Source organism: Mesocricetus auratus, unplaced genomic scaffold, assembly GCF_017639785.1.
Source record: "Mesocricetus auratus isolate SY011 unplaced genomic scaffold, BCM_Maur_2.0 Super-Scaffold_100011, whole genome shotgun sequence".
NCBI classification, from domain to species: domain Eukaryota; kingdom Metazoa; phylum Chordata; class Mammalia; order Rodentia; family Cricetidae; genus Mesocricetus; species Mesocricetus auratus.
The window spans coordinates 30,431,462-30,451,402 of NW_024429195.1; the positions used below are offsets into that span (position 1 = coordinate 30,431,462).

Consider the following 19,941-nt stretch of genomic DNA (forward strand, 5'->3'; position numbering starts at 1 on the left):
GGCTTTGGTTCCAGTGGAGTTTGGAAAGGGGAAAATGAACCGGCGTGTCTTGGTTTAACCCGCCTTGCCCCACTGCTTTCTGGGACGAGACTACAGGAAACAGCGGTATCCACGCACGAGGTGAAGAAAAGGGGGGCAGAGTGTTGGAAGTCACACAGGAAGCGAGGGAGAAGCAAGAGGAACATCTTGGGTCACAAGAGCCCTGTGACCTCTCTCTGAACTCAGAATCAAAAGCAACAAGCAGCTAGCATCCCCATCTGCCACCAGCCCAGCACCCAAGCTCCTTCAGGACAAGCAACAGCCTTCTATGGAACTGACTCTGAGAAGAACTATGAAACTGACTCACTCTGAGAAGAACCCAAGAAAAAGGAAGGGAGTAAGGGTGGAGGAGCTCACGGCCAAAAGACAAGAGTCATCTTGGTTCTTGGAACAGCGAAGCAGAGGCAAGTGTGACTCCCCTTCCCCCACCTCCCATCTCCCCTCCCCCACCCCATGCTCCCATCTCCCCCGTGCTCCCCAGGCCGGGATGTGCAGGCAGCTGGTTCTTTTATAACTACTGCTGCTTCTGCTGTTCCAGCAGGCAAACTCTTCGAGTCTTCAAACAAAATCTCACACGGAAGGGCAGCATGAAAACCTGGCATACACATTGTCATCCTTCCAACCAAAACACAGTCCCTCTCCAGCTGTCCCAGCACCTGTGAGGTGCATTCTTGGACAATCCCAGCAACACACTGGCCAAGACATAGCAGCCAGCCCAGCCTAGAGGAGCCCAGCCTCATGGGCAATGAAAAACAAATGGGGGGGGCACAATAAGGAAAGGCCACTCTGTGGGACCTCAGAGGACACAGATATTCCCCTTCACACTGTTTTATTTATTTGGGGGGTTGGTTTTGGTTTTTGAGACAGGTCTCACTATGTGGCCCTGGGTGGCCTTGAACTATTTAGCCCAGGCTAGCCTCAACCTCACAGTTCTGCCTCAGCATCCTTAATGCTGGGATAACAATCATGTGCCACCACACCCAGCTTTTACTCCACTTTATCCTCTCCTTCTGGACCGGCCCTCCCCACCATACCCCACCCCCACACAGAACGTACAGCCACATGCACACTCTCACACACACTTGAACACACATGCGCGGTCATGTGTGCACTCACTGACCAGGGCTGGCAGCTCCTCGATGTTTGGAAGAGCTATTTCATAGTGGTCTGGGAAGATAACCAGTTTGGCTTCATCTTCATATTCATAATCATCACTATTTAAATCATCATCCATATCTAGATCTGAGGAGAGAATAAAAACAAAGAAAAGAAGTGAGGAGAAGGTGGTCCATGCCAAGACATCCCTCACAGGAAATCCACAAGGTTAAAACACCAAGGACAGGGTCTGACCCTGACAGAGCTGACCATCCTCCTGCCCCACACCACGAGAAACAGGCCCTGCCATCTTTCCTAAGAGGCGTGTACTTGTTTATCAATGATGGTCACATCATAGAGACACACAGAGTGGGCATACATGTTAAAAACTGAATGTACAGGCTTTAAAGAAACATGCTTCCACTATGAGTTTAGGGTCATAATTTCACCAGAACAAAGAAACCAAAGTGCGCATGTGAGTGTGTGCAAGCGTGCATGCGTGCAAAGGCCAAAGGTCAACCTCAGGCATCCTTCCTCAGGGGCCATCCATCTTGTATTTTGAGAGAAGGTCTCTCACTGGCATGGAGGTCACTGATTCAGTGAGACTAGCTGGCCAGTGAGCTCTAGAAACCTGCCTGTTTTGGCCTTCTCGGTGCCAGAATTACCAGCATAGACGACCACACCCATTTCAGGGGAGGTTGTCTGGGGACCAATTCCAGTCCCTGTGCTTGCATAACAAACTCTTTACTGGCTGAACTGTTTCCTCCACACAAAAGCACATGGCTTTGAGAGTGGGGGAAGCTGGCTTTACTGCTGGCCCACACACTTAATACAACTTGAAGAAAACCACCAACTCTAACCTATGTACTTGGTCATATTCAGCCTGGGAAGGGTAGCACTCCTCTTACAAAGCAGAGAAATGACACATGTCAACCAGCACAAGGTAGGTCTCCAATAAACAGTAGCTGTTACTTAGAAATCTCCTTCATGGCCTCTTCCTTCTCTCAGTCTTCCCCATCTCTAATCGTGGTTGAAATTTCGAGAGCCAGAAGAACCCACCATGTGAGCAGTCCTATTGTCCTAGAGAATTCTCTTTAAAGAAAACAGGCCTCTCTGGGCCACCCTCTGCCAGGCCACCCTCTGTGCTTGCTTGGCTCATCCCGGGTAAAGGTTAGGTGACGGCTCAAGGCAACGTCTGGTCGTAATATTTCCATGGGCAGCACAGTCTTACCCTCCCTCACGGGGATGCCAGCGTTCCAGGTCATGTTTGTATTTATATGTTTGGGACTATGGTGATGAAAGCCAGTGAAGCGATGTTCCATACACAAACAAACGGGCTGTGTGGACAGAAGAAAATGACCCAGCGACACCACCGCAGGCACCTGAGAAGCCAGGGTCTAAATTCCATCACTCCCTTTAACACTGCACTGCTTCCATGTACGCTCAGGTTTTGACTCTTAGAAGCAGGACCATGCCAAGCAAAAAGTAAGACGCAGCAAAAATACAACCCAAACATAACAGAAGACTCTGAATCCTAAGATTCACCAAAATAAAGACCCCAACGTTACAAATTACCAACTTAACAAAAGGCAGTTTCAAAGGAGAGTCCAGTCATTTAGGAAACAACTCAAGAAACTTAAAGGGAATGATTTAAAAAAAAAAAAAAACAAGAAGACCATTAGTGTCCAAAATTCCAGATATTTTTTCTGTGTATTTTTAAATATTTGCAAATGTTGGGACCTAAGATAAAACATGAAATCCCTTTGTTTCATACACATTTTTTAAAAAAAATAGTGTACCTGCCTCTGACTGTTGTCCATTTGTGATGGGCTGAAAAAAAATGGCCCCAAAAGGGAGTGGTGCTACTAGGTAGGGGTGACCTTGTTGGAAAAGTGTGTCACTGTGGGGCTGGACTTTGAGGTCTCATATATGCTTGTGCCATGCCCAGTGTCTCAGTTCACTGTTACCCGCGTGATCAAGATGTAGAACTCTCAGCTCCTTCTCCAGCACCATGGGTCCTGCATGCCACCATGTCCCACCATGATGATAATGGACTGAACCTCTGAACTGTAAGCCACCCAATGAAATATTTTTCTTTGTAAGAGTTTCTGTGGTCAGAGTGTCTCTTCACAACAATAGAAACCCTAACTAAGACACTTTGCCATAAAAGATTGAGGCTTCATCATCTATAACAAAAATTAGAACAAAAATATTCAATGAGAAACATGGCCAGTTCAATGCTACAGCAGAAGTATGGAAACTTTTACCCTGCATAACACTGAAAATAAACAGCATGCGGCCCTCAAGGCAAAGGCAGCTTTCTCTTATTCCCAAGCACAAACACTGAAAAGGAAGGGCACTAAGGAAACAAAAGTTTCAGTGAGCTGTCCCACTTCATACTTCTTCATTATTAACATATTTTTCACATAGCAGCTTTAGGAAACAGAGTGTAAGTCTTAGGCTTTTGTGAATGGACTCCATACACACAAGATATTACCTACTTCTTTCCTATAGAGAGCACATTCAATCAATGCTACTTCAAAGATTATCTGCCCTGAATAATTAAAGTGAAAGGAAAAAACCTGCTCTAGCTTGTAACTCTTGGTGAGTTACCTACTGGACAGGTAAGTAGATTCCAGAGAATGAGGTCTTCAGGAACCTTGAGTCAGATCTGAGATGCTCTGGAGCCACCATGGGTGACTGCCTACACCACCATGGTCCTCATCTTCTTCTCAAATAGTTAATGTGTCTTTTTGTGTGTGGCGAATGTATGTCTGAGTGTGTGCACATGTGCTCATACATGTTTGCACATGCAAGGTGAAGGCCAGAGGCTGACATCAACTGACTTTCTTGATCACTCTCAACCTTATTTTTTTTTTTTATTGAGACAGGGTCTCTCACTAAACCTGGATCTCATTAGTTCAACCAGGCTGGCTGGACAGTGTGTTCCTGGGATCCCCCACCCTCTCTGTGCTCCCTGCCCCCAGTGCTGAAATTGCAGATGCGCCACCACACCTGATGTTTCCTTGGTTGTAGTTGCCAAGGATGCCGACTCAAGCTCTCATGTGTGCATGGCAAGCCACAGTTCCAACTGAGCCATCCCCATGCCTCAGTCTCTTCTCGTTACAGTAACAGAAAAGCACACAGTAGTCCCAGCTACTTACTAGGCTGAGATGGGAAGACCACTTAAGCAGAGGCATTCCAGGCCAGCCAACAAACAAAAGGTTTCAATATGGATAAACAAAAAGAGAGCCAGAATCGGGTCCCTCTTAGCATAAGAAAGGAGCTACCATCAGCCTAGATGCTTCCAGGTTTCAGTCAAATATGTACATATGTATGCATTACACACACAAATGTGGCTACATCCACATAAGTGCACACACATACATGTATATATATACAAATATAGAGACATGTATGCATATATGCACTTATGCGCATGAATACAACAGCATGTGCAGTTGTTTTTACCAAAATGAAGTCACACTATGCACCAGTTTTGAAATTCTTTTCAAATAACTGTAGCCATTCAGCAGACACACACACACACACACACACACACACACACACACACAGAGTCAAAAACATCAGAGAAAACCATAGTAGAAGATTAAAACAAATCTTAGACTAGCTATGTGATTAGAAATCAGAAGTTATTTTCATAAACAAAACTAATTCTTCTTAATGAAGAATATCAAACAACAATACCAATCATTGTTGCAAGCAAGAACTACTGATAGGTGCTAAAATTAGTGGGCCAACCCAACAGGTAATACCTCTGGAAGGTTCCTATGTGCATTTTACTGTGTGTAGTTGTATGTGGTTATAATCCTCGTGCTGGGGAGGCAGAGACATGAGGGTCCCTGGGCCTTAACAACAGCCAGTATAACTGAATTGCTGCGCTCTAGGTTCAGTAAGGAACCCATCCCAAAATAGCAAGGTAGAGAGCAATGAACTCAACCACCAGGCTACATGGGGTGGGGTAAGGAGGAAATGACACAGAAACAGAGACAGTGAGACAGAACAAGACACAGACAGAGAGACACATACAGGAAGCATACAGAAAGAGACCAGAAGCAAGACTATAATTCCTCTCTAGCTGCCATAATTGCTTCAAAGTCTAGGATCCACTCTATGCTCAAAGCACCCTTCACGGCCAGGGAAATGGAAAGTGAAGGCAGTGTTTAACCCAGCATTGTTCATCCCTATCACCAGAGACAAGAAGACAGAGAAAGACACAATATAACTGTGTTACCTAAAAATAACTTGGAATTCCTCCTTTTGGGTAAGGCTCCAGCAGACGCTGCTCTTACCTTCTGAAAAAAAAAAACAACAGATTATTAAAACACAGCCCATAAAACAGTCTGCTAACAAAATGTGTGACCCAGAGGTCCCTAGTTAAAGCCTAGACCTCAATTGTTGTGTGGGTAGAGGATCATTCTCTTGGCCCTATAGATGATTTCACTGAGTTATAAAGCATTCCCTCTTGAAAAGGGAAGTACAAACCAGAGATGGAGATGAAGCTGGTCAGTGCTCCCTCCTGGGAAACCTGGAGTTCCTGCTGAGGGACAGATGTGAGCCACCTATCCCCATGCCTATGCAAGGATTCTCAGCCCTTGGCCCTGGGTATGTTCAGTACTAACTGTTTAAGGGTTTACTAACTGTTAATGTATAGTCGCTGATATTCTGATCATCTGAAAATGTAAATCAACTCATCTAAATGATTTTTGGAGGGCCACCAGTGGCCAACTGCCATGTCATGCTCCACATGATCTCTGCCATTGGTGGGAGCCCTCAGAAGCAGTGAGTTTCCATCAGACGGCCGGATAGTAGTAGTCAAACATAATTATAACGATTCTCTTTCGCTCATCTATTTCCATACCATACACATACATATATGTATGTATATATATATATTATACATATATATGTGTGTGTGTATATATATATATCTTCCTGGGTATTAAGAAGAATTCAGATTTATTAAATGCAGCCCCTTTCCACACAGTCACATGAGTCAAGGCCATGCTGCGCACTCGCTATTTCTTTGTTTTCTCCCTCCTAAGTCTACTTTCCCACATTTCAGTATTTGATCCTGAAAGCCAACTCATCTTTGCAACTCTCATATTGCTTTCATAGCTTCTCCTATGGGTTTACAGTTCTCCTCATAGCAATCTCAAAACACACAGCTCAGAAACATGGCTCTCCAAACTCTAATGCCAACTGTGTGTCTTCTGTCTTAGAATCCCTCTCCTCCGTAATCCCAGAACCTCTGCCCCCCTCCCTACCATTCACCTTCCTCAAAAAAAAAAGTGGGATAAAGCAAAACCGGGAGCAAAGATTCACTTCACAATCCCATGATCACTTGTCTCTACAAACACTGTAGACTCTGGTCTCTACAGACTTCGCTCTCTAGTTCTGCATGATGGAAGAGGAAAATGAAAAGGAGGGTCTACATGAAGACTGGATGGAATATGTGTCTCTCCCTGACGGTAGGCTCAAACCTCAGACTCAGACTAGAAACACCCCTGGGGGGTACAATAGGATGTCCAATTGAAGACCTTTGCTCCTGATCCTATGACGGAGCTCAAGCACTAAAACTCCTCCCTTAGCAAACAACAATGTGCCTGTTTGTCAGGTTGTGTGTGAGAGCAAATGGAGCAAACATGGGAGTTTTCTCCTGAAGAGCTCACCAACACAGAGGATAACTGAGCGCAGGCAGAAAGCAGAATGGATTCTGAGAAGTCTAAGAGAAAATACAATTAGTGGGGATGCTTGGTTTCTCTGGAGGTGGAGACAGGATCATGTAAGAAAAGCATTAGACCTCAAATATAGAAGATACTTAGTATGGATCCATAGACGAATGTGTAATAATGGATGGAGAGATGGACAGGTGTGTGGATTCATAAATGGATGGGTGGGTGGGCAGGTGGGGTAGATGGGTGGGGAGGTGGGTGGGCAGATGGACGGAAGGATGGGTGTATGAATGGATAAACTGGCAGATGGGTGGGTGGGTGGATGATAAACAGACAGATAGACAGATAGATAAATAGATGGATGGGTCAATGGACAGAATAATGCATGGGTGGATTTTTAACTGTAGAGAACACAAAAGGTAAAAGAGAAGTAAGGAAAGAAAACACACATATGTGTAGAGAACAGACGTACACAGGCACTAAATCATGGTACATTCCAGAAATAGCTATGTGGAGAATACAAATTTGATGCAGTAAGAAAAAGGTGACAAGTCTGTGGGGCCCAATTATGAGCACCTTGTAATGACACTAAAGCGTTTTGGACTTTGGGCTGAAGGCATGTCAGATGGCACCGGTAACAGTGGTTTCCATTTAGAAAGATCACAGGGTGGGCGTAATACACCCTGGGTGGTAGTGAAAGCTATAGTCTAAAGGAAGGAGGATGAATCAGCAAGCTACAGGACAAGTCTACCACAGGAGCAGGAAGAACTAAGCAATGACAGCAGGGTTAGTGGACAGGATGGACTTCAGAGCTGTGTGGGAATCAGGTAACAAGACCCAGTTACCAGAAGGGTCCACAAGGAAAACAGAACCCCAAAACAGTCTGCATTTCTGGAATTCACAAGAAAGGAGAGCATTGACAGAGCATGTCATCTGTAGTCTGGCATGCTGAACCTGAGGCGCTTACGGGATCCTAAAAAGAAAATCAGAGGTCGGATTTGGATGGTCCAATCCAGTTCCAGGAAGCTATTAACTTGGAAGACTACACTTAGAACAGCAAAACAAGGATACGGAGAACACATGAAGATGGTCATCTCTAAAGAAAGAAGGTAGGCTGGCTGGCCAAATGGCATCCTAGGAAAGGCAGGTAATGACTGACTAAAGCCAAGAAGAGCATGAGCTTAAAAGACGGCCAGAAAAGAGAAGGCAAGAAAGAATGATGCTGAAGAAAGGAGGGTGGGAAACAGTCTCAAATCTTCAAATACCTAGAATGTAAATAACCTCAGACCTAACCAAGCTCTCCTTCACAAGCCACTCACTTCCGATGACCAGCAGCATGGCTCAGTCAGATGTAGTGTTAGGTCCTCAGTCCTGAAAGAAGACACAGTGGTGACTGGGAAAAGAGAAGAGTTTTTAAGAGGCTTCAACTGAAGATCAGAGTCTAACCACAGCGGGGTAGAAAGGAGCGGGGCCATTCTGTGGAGGGCTCTATGGGAAGCCTGGAGGTAAGAAGCCACAGAAAGGAAAGCTGAATTAACCAGAGTGGGTTGCCAAAGCAGGGGGATCGGGACCACAAAGACAGGAGAATGTAGTGAGGAGAAGGAATGAAAACTACAGGCAGCTTCCGGGTCAGAAATAGGTCCTGTGAGGCACAGTCATGGGTCTCTGCAGAGTCCAAGTCTAAACACAGTGAATGACACCACTCTACTAAGACCATAGGAAGCAGCCGGTGCTCAGTGGCCACTCAGAGGAGCGGGAGAGGACACAGCAAGTAAGGGGACCTAACAATAGTGCCAGACCAGAACTCTGGTACTGCACTGCTAAGTTTCAGACACTGTGCCTCCTGTCTCCCCTAGGTGCTAACCTTGGCATGGTATTGGGCAATGGTGAGAACTTTAAAAATGAGGCCAATTGGAATATTAGGGTTCATCCTCAGAAGGAACTGTGGAATCCCAGTCTCTCTCTCTCTCTGTCTCTCTCTGTCTCTGTCTCTGTCTCTCTCTCTCTCTCTCTCTCTCTCTCACACACACACACACACACACACACACACACACACGCATCCATGAGTCCTCCATGGGGCTCTAATCAGGACCTGTATAACGCTTTTGGGATCTCATTTCTTTATAAATCTGGTCATGATAGTAATACAAAATAGACCAATATCATCCCAAACCCCACAGTGGTGGGAGAGTCCCAGCTTTTTGCACGGAAGCACCAATGCATCAACTGGATAACATCTGGAGCATTGTTAAGACAAGGGTCAGTTAAGGAGACTGTTGTTGATAGGGTGTTTTAAGTCATGAGTCATAAGAGGCAAGCTGAGCAAGTGACAGGTCTAGGAGCCTGGAGCCCAGAGAACAGCAGATCAAAATAGGAACACAGGAGCAAAAGGGCAAAAATGAGTGGAGGCTGTCACCAAAGAGTGGAATATCTAACTTAGAAGCTTAGATGCAGAATCACACAAATGAGGTCATTGGCAACCCACCTTGCCACTGCCAGTTCTGTGACCCAGACCAAGCAGACGCTCTGGGCCTCAGTTTTAACTTCATCACCTCACACTAAGATGTGAAATGACCTGAACTTTGTAAGAACTATCCCGGGTCCCAACAGAAGAAACACGTAAGCCACATAACAGCAGGACCCAATCAAACCTATCTTCTCAGCGTATCAGGAAGCGTGACATGGGAAATTAAATAAAACTCAAACCAGAATTGACTAGCCTAGAAGACACAAGATAGTTTATAAATTATTAAAACTATATAAGGTGCATATTTGAAAACAACCAACCTCAACAATCTGCTGTGGAACAATCTTTGTACACTGTAAATGTGCATTACTCTCATTGTTAATAAAAAGCTGATTGACCAATTGGCAGGAAGAGATTGGGCAAGACAGCGTGACACAGAGAGAATTCTGGGAGGAAGAGGAGATGCCAGCCAGCTACCGAACAAGCAGGATGTGTAAAAAATGAGGTAATAAGCCATGAGCCACAAAGCAAAGGATAAATAGAAATATGGGTTAATTTAAATGTAAGAGTTAGCTAGTAACAAGTCAGAGCTATCAACTAAGCATTTGTAATACATAGTCAGCCTCTGAGTTGGTAATTGGGAACCGGCAGGTGGAAGAGAAATGCCCCGCTACAGCAATGAAATAAATATGCAATAAAATAAAATAAAAGTGGTAACAAAATGTAAGGTTGGAAAACTAAAAAGGTAAAAAAATAAAGTGGTAACAAAAGGTAAGGGGCAGGATGGCTCAGTGGGTAAAAGCACCTGCCATACGAGTCTAATGACCTGACTTTGATTCCAGAAACACATGACAGAAGAAGAAAATTGACTTTCAAAAGTTGTCTTCTGACCTCTACGAGCGTGCATGTGCACACACACACACAAACCTGCCCGTGGTGGTTTGAATGAAAATAGTCATCATAGGCTCATACATTTGAATGTTTGGTCCTGTGGAACTCTGTGGATCAGATGCAATCTTTTTCCACAGCAATAGAACAATGACTTCAGAAAAGTAACTAAGGTAACATTCAATGATAATCATAATTTTCTAAATGGGTGATAAATGCATAAGTAAATATTCAATCATCAAAGAATGAAATGCCACATATGTTTATGTCACTTCACAACCATTAGATTGGCAAAGACTGAAGGTCTGGCCAAGGAATGGTAAGGGTGTGGATAGACTGACATTCCTCACCACTTAGGAAGATATACTGACAGTAGCACACTGGGGAGAATTAGTCTCCTCTTGACAAAAACAAATGTTGGCACCCACAGGCCAGTGGGATCACTAGGTAGGTTTCTCACGAGGTTGATACAAGGGTTTCTGCAGAAAATGTGTTAAAATGTTCACTGTTGGATTAGTTACCATAGCAAACAGAAGCAATCTAAGTGCCGAGCAACAGGAGAAGAAAGGAACTTAAAGATTATTTGAGAAGAAAATACTAATCATCTCTTAATATGAGGTAAAAATAAAATCCACAGGCATCTCAGCTGGCTGTAATCCAGAGAACACTTAGAGGTGAGGTGCTATGCAGAATCGTAGGCGAGAGTGTAATGGCATGCAACCACATCTTTAAAGCACAGGTCATACTACATACTATGCATACAGAAATGCCATGAAGACATAATGATGAGCATGAAAATAACAGAGAGTGAGTGATGGTCACTTTGGGGGAATGAAGGGCTCCAGAGGGAACTGGGGATGTAGCTCCATTGACAGAGTGCTTGCCTGGCACGCACAAAGGCTTCAGGTCAATCCCCTGTACCACATAAACTGGCCTTGTGGCACACAGCTATAATCCCAGAACGTAGGGTGGGTTAACCAAAACTAGGGATGTATGAAAAAAACATTATATGGAAACCCACAGTTAGTAAGCTAACTTCAAAATATAATTTAAAAAAGATTTCAAACACAATTACTGTGCGTCGGAGGACAATGACACTCCTAGACGACATGGGTGATTAAATGCAGTATCAAGAACCCCCGAGGTGTCCAAAAGAGCACAGGTTATTGCCATTGACCTTGGTCAACCACCATAACTGCATGTTAACCCCCTGCTGATGAATATGCCACACAATCCGGCTGCAGGATATAGAGAAATCAAAGAAATCATTGGTGTTATTGAATGCTAGACCCTGTATGGGAAAATATCAACCTGCCAAGCAAGATATACCTACTGGTACAAAAAGGACATGACAGTTACAGGGTAACCAACTGCTTTCTGCTTGGATTTGATGCCTGCTCCAGAGGAGAGAAATTCATGCCTGATATTGTAACCCTAGTCAAAAGCCCATAGCTAGGAGAGCTCATAGGCCCTATTATTATTTTGCTAAATGGTCATGTTGTCACTGCTTTCTAACATTCATGTTTATACACAGACCTAGACTACTCTCAATCTTGGTTAAAGAAACTTCTTTCTGCAGTGTGTGATAAGTCAATGCTGAGGTCCACAACCAGTCAAAGTGCCCAGAGTAAGAGACGGCACCCTCAACCGGAGGGGTGGCATCTTTATCCACCACTGCTGAGGGAACTCAGTGGAAGAAGAGAGAGAATGTCAGAGCTGGAGAATGGGCAGCAGGGCCACGGCTTGGCTTGGCATTGCCCTCATCACCCTCGGCAGCAGTGAAGACCTGCACAGACCTCCACAAGAGCCAGCCAGCCGAAGTCCCTGCACAGGGGAGGCAGCCGTTGACTGCTGGAGAGGACAGTCACTCTCTTCTGCACTGGTACACTTCCCATGCTTTCAAGAAAGTTTTTCTCTCATTTAAAGAAACCAGTCGGAAGCATTAGGTTTGCACTTTTTCTATTTTTAAGCTTAAAATTACTTTTTTCCAATCAATCAGCCACATAGCTTCTTAATTCCAACCAGTGGCCTAAAAGAAGAAAAGTAAAACTGGCAAAGATAAGGACTGGGAAGGAGGGAAACCCTGGGTGTATCCACAAACTGCTGTGGTTTCCTGTGGAAGAGAATTCAGAGTTCTGAGGTATAGCAAATTCCCTATGAGGAGCAGGCAGGATTCTCTCCAGACACCCATCTCACCTCTCGCATGTGCCTTTTCAGGTGCATGTATACGCTCTGTCCAGTCTTTCGAAAATGTCTTTCAACGTGCTCCCTTCCAAAGGCCAAAAATGTGTTCATGCATACATAGAGTCCACCTTCAGAGTTCTAGAAGAGAGAGACAGGGTACAACGTTACCAAGGACACCTGGCCAAGTCATCAGGATACAGACAACCGAAGAGGACAGAGAGTAAACCACAAGGGTTACAATGACTCCTGGAGGTATCTGCTGCAGTCTCTGTGTCTTTACCCTCACCCCTACAGAGCACCAGGCTTATTGGGTGCAGGCTGCTTTCACCCCAGGTGAGGTACTACAGGCCCTAGAAACCTGTGCCTGACATTTCACACAGTTCAAGGGAAGGGAGACAGAAAGGAGCTATACATTGTAGCATGCAATGAGGCACATCTCAGTCTTCCGTTTGAGTTGAACTTCCAGGAGAATTCACTAAGGGGAGAGACCTGCCCTTACCATGGGCTGCAGCAGCCTATAGGCCAGGAGATAGATGGAATGGAGAAGGAGGAGGAGGAGGAGGAGGAGGAGGAGGAGGAGGAGGAGCCTGTAACACAGTCATTTTCTGTTTCCTGAATGCAGTGAGGTGAGCAACTTTGTTCTGCCATACCCCCCCACCACCACCACAACATTCTGCATCACCAGAGACCACAGCGATGGAGCCGGCCACCCATGGACTGAGACCCTGGAGTCAACAGCTAGAATAAATCCTTCCTCAGGTGTTTGTCAGAGAGACAAACCTGTGTCAAACCACCAAGCCTGGTATGCTGTCCAAGAAGATATCTAATAGCCACTTCTGTTAGCCACTTGAAGGTATTTATTAATATTTCTATTTCATAGCTTACAAAATTAATCCCAAGTCATTTTCCCCAAGTATGTACAGCCTGGAAGTTTCAGAGTTAGATTTCAATCTATGTCTCTTTTTACCCCTCCTTGGCACATTTCAAAACACATTAGGTTATTTCACTAGAATGAAGTCAGGGTTGATGTTCACGGCTAAGGTGCTTGACTTTCTATCTCAAGTTCACATCTTTTTCTCTCACTTTGCCTACCATGACTCTCCGAATACTTAGTCTATAAAACTACCCAGCCTTTCTTCAAAGGAGGAGGACCTTGTGAGAGCACTGCTAGTCTCACTCCTCCAGAGAAAATGAGAAAAGGATGCAACAGTACAGACATGCATGCAGTAAAATACCCATGCATGTAAAGTAAGATAGGAAAAATGAAAGGAAAACAAAGCCAAAAGGGAAACACTTGCCAGCCAGCACGTAACAAGATTCTTTATACACCAGGTGTAGTAAAGTGCACCTGTAATCCCAGCACTGCAGGACAGGGAGGTGGGGATATTGTGAGTTTGAAGCCAGCCTGGGCTACAGAGTGAGATCAAAGGAAGGGAAGGAGGGAAGAAGAAAAGAGAGATCCTTTCAGTAAAGATAGCATCCACTTGATCAATACATTAGAGAAGCAAACGTTTTTCTTTTAAATGAATATGTTCTCTTGCATAGTTGCATGCAATAGATACACATAGATATATAGATATTATACACATATAATATCTATAATGGTCATTGATTTATTAAATCAAGCTCCATATTGTGATTAGGGGAAAAAATAACCACTTACATTTGCTCTCAATAAAATGTAAATTCAATTAAAGAATCTAAACCATAAGATACAGGGCAGGGATAAGTGACACATGGGATTTGGAATAGCAGTCATGATGAGTCAGCTCTGCAGCTTGATGGGAATGCCAAGAACCTTGGGCTCCATGTTCTCTGCAAACAAGGCTTTGGTAACTCCCACTTCATGGGGCTGCCTACGTATAAGAGAAAAAAAAACACACCAAAGAGCTTCCTGTGCCACAAAACATTACGTAAATGTTGGCTATCTGCTGGTATGAGGTAATTCTCCTACAATATAGTCATTTTGTCATCAGAAGAAGGAAGATAAAGCCATTCACACAGCCATGTAGTCTAGGACCAAGAAATATTCTTCAGTCAGAAAGGAAGATGGAGGCAATCGTGAGAGAACAGAGAAACTGGCAAATGGAAGAATGAAGTGCTATATGATAATGTTTTCCTAAAGACAAATACACAACTGCTCTACAATGCAAACTCAAAAGTAATAGCCAGGCTAGTCATCTGATATTCTATCAAAGCCATCTCATAGCGTGAATTTGCTAGAAACTGAATACACCAAGTACTTGGTATCCATCTCCCAGGGCTGTGCGGCATTGTCCCAGAGTCCACAGTCAAACAGAACAATCCTGGACTAGAGAGGGGGTATGCGGGAGAGGGAGCTGGGTTTGGAGAGGGAAGATGGAGACTGTTAGAAACATCAAAGGACATCTTTCATCTGACACACAAGACTGACCACTAGATCAGGGTGTGGGGAAGTCCTGTGCATTTGTCAATAAAGCACTGTCTGGCCAATAGGGAATCTAGATAGGAGGGACTAGGAGTCCAGAAGGACTCTGGGTAGGAGAAACACAAGGAGGGCAAGATGTAACCGCCATGGGGTAGGAAGCCCGGAACTATTCTCCGGTAAGAGAAATACTTAGATGAACAATTATGGGGTAATTACTTAAGTCAGTAGCCAGTAAGAAACAAGCAAGGCCAACAGCTTCATAATGAATATTTGGGACTGATGCGGCTCTAGAACCAGGCTGGCAGGAAGGCTCCTCTCAAGGAAAAAGCTTCTCTTTACATCAGGGAGTGGCTGCTGCGCTACTATGAGGATACTTCATGGGGAACTTGCCAATAGGTCTAAAGTTCAGGGCACCAGGAACAGAAAGCTCTGTCAAAGCTTCCAGCAAAGAATCAACAAGTAGTCCGGTCTAATGATCTACCCTCTCATCCCTCTTGCCTCATTAATGTCCAAATAGTGGTCAGAGCTAGGCATGTCTCTAATCCCAGCACTCAGTAAGCTGAAGTGGGGGAATAGTAGTAGGCTACGGTCAGCTTCAGGCTAGTCTGAGCTACAAACTAATACTCCATTTGTCCAGACTGGGTTTTTGTCAACTTGACATAAGCTAGAGTTATCTGGAAAGAGGAGCCTCCTTTGAGGAAATATCTTCATCCAGATTACCTGTAGGCAAGCCTGTGGGACACACACACACACACACACACACACACACACACACACACACACACACAGTTGATGTGAGAGGTTTGGCACATTTTGAGTGGTGCCACTCCTGGACAGGTGGTCCTCACTTGTATGAATAGGAAAGCAGGCTGAGCAAGTCATGAGAACCAAGCCAGTAAGCAGCATCCTCCACAGCCTCTGCTTCAGTTCCTGTCTTGAGTTTCTTCCCTGAGTTCCCTCAGTGATGGATTATGATGTGGAAGCATAAGATGAAATAAACCCTTCCTCCCCAAGTTGCCTTTGGTCATGGTGTTTTGTTATAGCAATAGAAACCCTAACAAGACAGATGTTAGTACCAAGGCATGAGGTGTTGCTGCGAAAGACCAGATCATGCATTTGTCGGGGGATTGTGGGAAACTCTGGAATTTTGTACTAGAAAAGCCACTGAGGACCAGCAGCTAATGAGCTATTGTGAGAACTTAGAAGGTAATGCTGAGAGTAGCGCCAATGATGAAGCCCTAGATGGTGATGTTTCAGAGAGAGGTTTGAGAGTCCCTTAAAGGTTTATCAGGGCCATTCGGTATTTTGAGACTTAAGAACCTGTGACCCTGGGTCAGTTGGGGCTGAATAATTAGCTGTGATTAACAGGAGACCAGAACCACTTAGTGGTTCTTTGCTGGCATGATCGGCCGGGGTTGAAGACTCTGCCGTGATTAACTGAAGTGACATCTTCTGTGGAGTGCGTCCTCAGGTCGGCACACAGCAGCTGTACCCCAGAGGCAGCCAAGGATGTGCCTCACTCCGGCAGCTGTTCTTGGTGGTATGTAACAGTCTCCCAGTAGCTACCTGTTTTTGAAGGTTTGTGGAGGGCAGCTGAGACCTGGCACTGTGAGAGCCCAGGAGAGACCACTGTTGAAAGGGAAGCCTCATTACAGTAGAAGCCCCAGGACTGGAGTGGTCATGGAGAGAAGTTGAGGCTTGGCACCATGTGGCAGGCCAGAGACCCTGAAGAGAGCCCAGGAGAGGCCATTGGCGAAGCTGCAACCCAGGTGCAGTGGAAACAACAGCATTTTGGAGACGCCGGTACCATGAGAAGATCACTAACAACAGCAGGAGCGGAGCCCGCCTGAGCTTGTGAGACAAGCTATGCACACCGTGAATGGCAGAGCCAGAGACCTGCAGCTGCTCAAGCCTTTGCGGCCCAGAAGATCGTGAGTCCCAGATGTCAGACACTGAGCTTCACACTGTCGTACTCTGGTTTTGCTTTGGTTTCATGACTTTGGTTCATGACTGTGCCCTGATTATTCACTCTTGGAATAAGAAAATGCTTAACAGCTGGGCAGTGGTGGCACATGCCTTTAATCCCAGCACTCAGGAGGCAGAGGCAGGGGATCTCTGTGAGTTCGAGGCCAGGCTGGACCGACAGCCTCCAAAACAATACAGAGAAACCCTGTCTTGTAAGACCAAAAAAAAATTTTTTAAAGACTGTGAGACTTAATAAACCTGGAATACTTTATATTGTCATATTAATGATGACTTGGGAACAAGAAAGGAAAAGTAATGGGTTAATAGTGATGCATTTGTATGTCAAGTTGACAAGGGGCCAATATCCTGGTTGGATTTTATTTATTTGTTGTTTGTATTTTGTCAATTTGACACAAGCTAGTGTAATCTGAGAAAGAGGAACTTTAGTTGAGGAAAATACCTCCATCCAGATTGCCTGTAGGCAAGTCTTTGGGGCACTTTCTGGATTAATGACTGATATGAAAGGGCCCAGCCCATTGTGGGTGGTACCATTCCTGTGCATGTGGTCCTGATTTGTGTAAGAAAGCAGGCTGGGTGGGTCATGAGGACCAATCCAGTAAGAGCATCCTCCCCAGCCTCTGTTTCAGTTCCTGCCTCCAGGTTCCTGCCTTGAGTTTCTTCCCTGACTTCTCTCAGTAATGGTCTATGATGTGGAAGTGTAAGATGAAATAAATCCTTTCCTTCCCTAGATACTTTTGGCCACAGTGTTTTAACACAGTGACAGAAACCCTAGGACACCATCTCAAAAAACATAGAACAGGTCCATTCAGAGCATATTTTAGGCAGGGTCAGCCTTCAGTGGCATGTGCTCTGAACAGCTTCTTTCAGAAATCATGATGCACCGAGGCTGATGAGGTCCCCCCCATTCACTTGTAGCAAAGTACACAGGTCCAGAGACAAGCTGATGAGAGTGCCTGGCTCACAACCTCTTCTTCTCATTGGCTAGCTAGTCCTCGCTTCTAAGACTGCCACCAAGGAGACCTGGAGAAACATCTGCCTCCACACCCCCTTCAAGCCAGCTGCATCTGGTGAATGAGAGATAAATGAAGAGTATGAAGACAGAACACAAAAGCATACTTTTTAAGAAGCAAGGACAAAACTGTGGGCTGGCCCGGTGGGTAAAGCACTTCCCAAGAAAGCATAAGGACCCGAATTCAAATCCTCATCACCCACATGAGATACACATGCATACATATGCAATGCCAGGGTTCCTGCAGGGAGATGGGAGGCAGAGACAGGAGGAGCCAAAGATGCTCTCAGGCCAGGTGGCCTGGCACAAGCATCAGTGAACATCAAAAGAGAGACCCTACTTCAAGCAAGGTAGGAAGTGAGAACAGATGCCAGAGGTTGGCCTATGTCCTCCACCACGCACTGTGTTATGCACAGGTGTGCGCACACACACACACACACACAGAGAGAGAGAGAGAGAGAGAGAGAGAGAGTGAGTGTGTGTGTAAAGGTGTGCTGCACAGAATGAAGACATTGCCCGCCCAGTGGGCAGAAAGATGTAAACTGTTATGAATAAAATCCATATCCACACAAGAGCCAAGCTGACACAATCACAAGACATCAACACTGAGGTTCAACTCAGTAAGAGGTTTGTTTTTGTTTTTGTTTTTAATTCCTCTCTCATACATTACAGCCCAACTGGAGTTTCCCCTCCTCCTCTCCTCCCAGCCCACCCTCTCCTCCTCCCCTCTTCCCCAGAACCACCGCTCCTCTGTTTCTCTCCTGAGTAGAGAGGCCTCCCAGGGATACCAACACAACATGGCATAACCAGTCGGGCTTTCTAGGAGATGGGGTTCGTCATTAGTTTTGGATTTTTAGAGACAGAGTCTCACTATGCAGCCCAAGTTGTCCCTAAACTAATCATGTAACTTGGGCTGGCCTTGAGCTACACACTCTTCTCCCCCAGCCTCTGGGAGTACAGGTGTGTACCACCACACTAAGCACTTTGGTATTAAATGCGTAAAAATTAAAATATTACCTCCTCACATTCTCACAACCTCCTGAAGGAAAGGCTGCTAGGATAGTCCCAGGCCCACAGTGACAGGGCCTCTGTCTTCTGTGTGGATGAGCATCTACCTTTCCATTCCCATGGCTGGCATTTATATACCATGGGACAAACAACAGTAACTGTGGGTGGAAATGATTTGTCTTCCAGCTGTCCTTACACACACACATACACACACACACACACACACACACACACACACACACACACACACACAGTTACACACGAAAAAAAGATACACTGCTCAGAGCCCTGTGATGAATCTACACTACAACTTCTCCCACACAGCAATGTCAAAAGTTCATGTAATGCTTTTCAATGTGTGTATGGCATTTGCATGGCCATTTGCTCATTACTTATGCTTTTCATAAGCACCATCAAGGATGATGGGGGATGTCCTTCTGTATATATGTTTCTCTTATGGGTTGATGAATAAAACACTGATTGGCCAGTAGCCAGGCAGGAAGTATAGGTGGGGCTACCAGACCAGGAGAACTCTGGGGACAGGGAGGCAGAGAGAGGCAGCGGAAGAGACACCATGCTGCCAAAGGGGTAACAAGCTGGATTACAGGTAAGCCACAGCCTCGCAGCAATACATGGACTAATAGAAATGGGTTAATACTTAAGACAGCGCTAGCTAGTAAGAAGCCCTAGCCATCAGCCAACAGTGTATAAATTAATATGTCTTTGCGTGTTTATTTGGGGCTAATCCGTTGCAGGGCCAGGCTGGAAAGAAACTCCACCTACACAAGGACAAAGGGATTTCTTTTACATTGTCTGCCATTTAAAACAAAGGTCAAGGTTACGTGTCTCCAAGACACACGTGAGTGAGTCAACAGTCATTTCAAATAGAAATACTCCACGCTGTCAATCAGCATGTGTTCAGAGAACTCTGTTTATGAGGGCGTTTTCTTGGAGGCCAGCCTCACTGGCAGGCAAAAAAGTAGAATGTTCCTGTGAGAGTGACAACTCAGGAAGCTGGGGACACTTCCAGCTGTCCTGTGGAAAACAAGTGGTCACTACCACAATGAGAATGACACAGGGAGCTAGAGTCAGCAGTGGGCCACAGCCAGCATGGAGACTGACCCACACAGCAACAGTGGGAAGACAAAAGAGACAAGGGAAC

General features: G+C 45.2%; 1 protein-coding gene across 1 annotated transcript in view; it reads right to left on the reverse strand.

The window, feature by feature from the left end:
- Nucleotides 1-19,941, reverse strand: part of Usp13 (ubiquitin specific peptidase 13) — a 103,965-nt gene that overhangs the window by 69,171 nt on the left and 14,853 nt on the right. The window contains exons 2-4 of the mRNA XM_005069725.4: nt 12,382-12,507; nt 5,390-5,450; nt 1,160-1,281 (exon numbers count right to left, since the gene is read on the reverse strand). Of these exons, the coding sequence (XP_005069782.1) occupies nt 1,160-1,281; nt 5,390-5,450; nt 12,382-12,507 (309 nt within the window). The remainder of the gene's footprint in view (nt 1-1,159; nt 1,282-5,389; nt 5,451-12,381; nt 12,508-19,941) is intronic.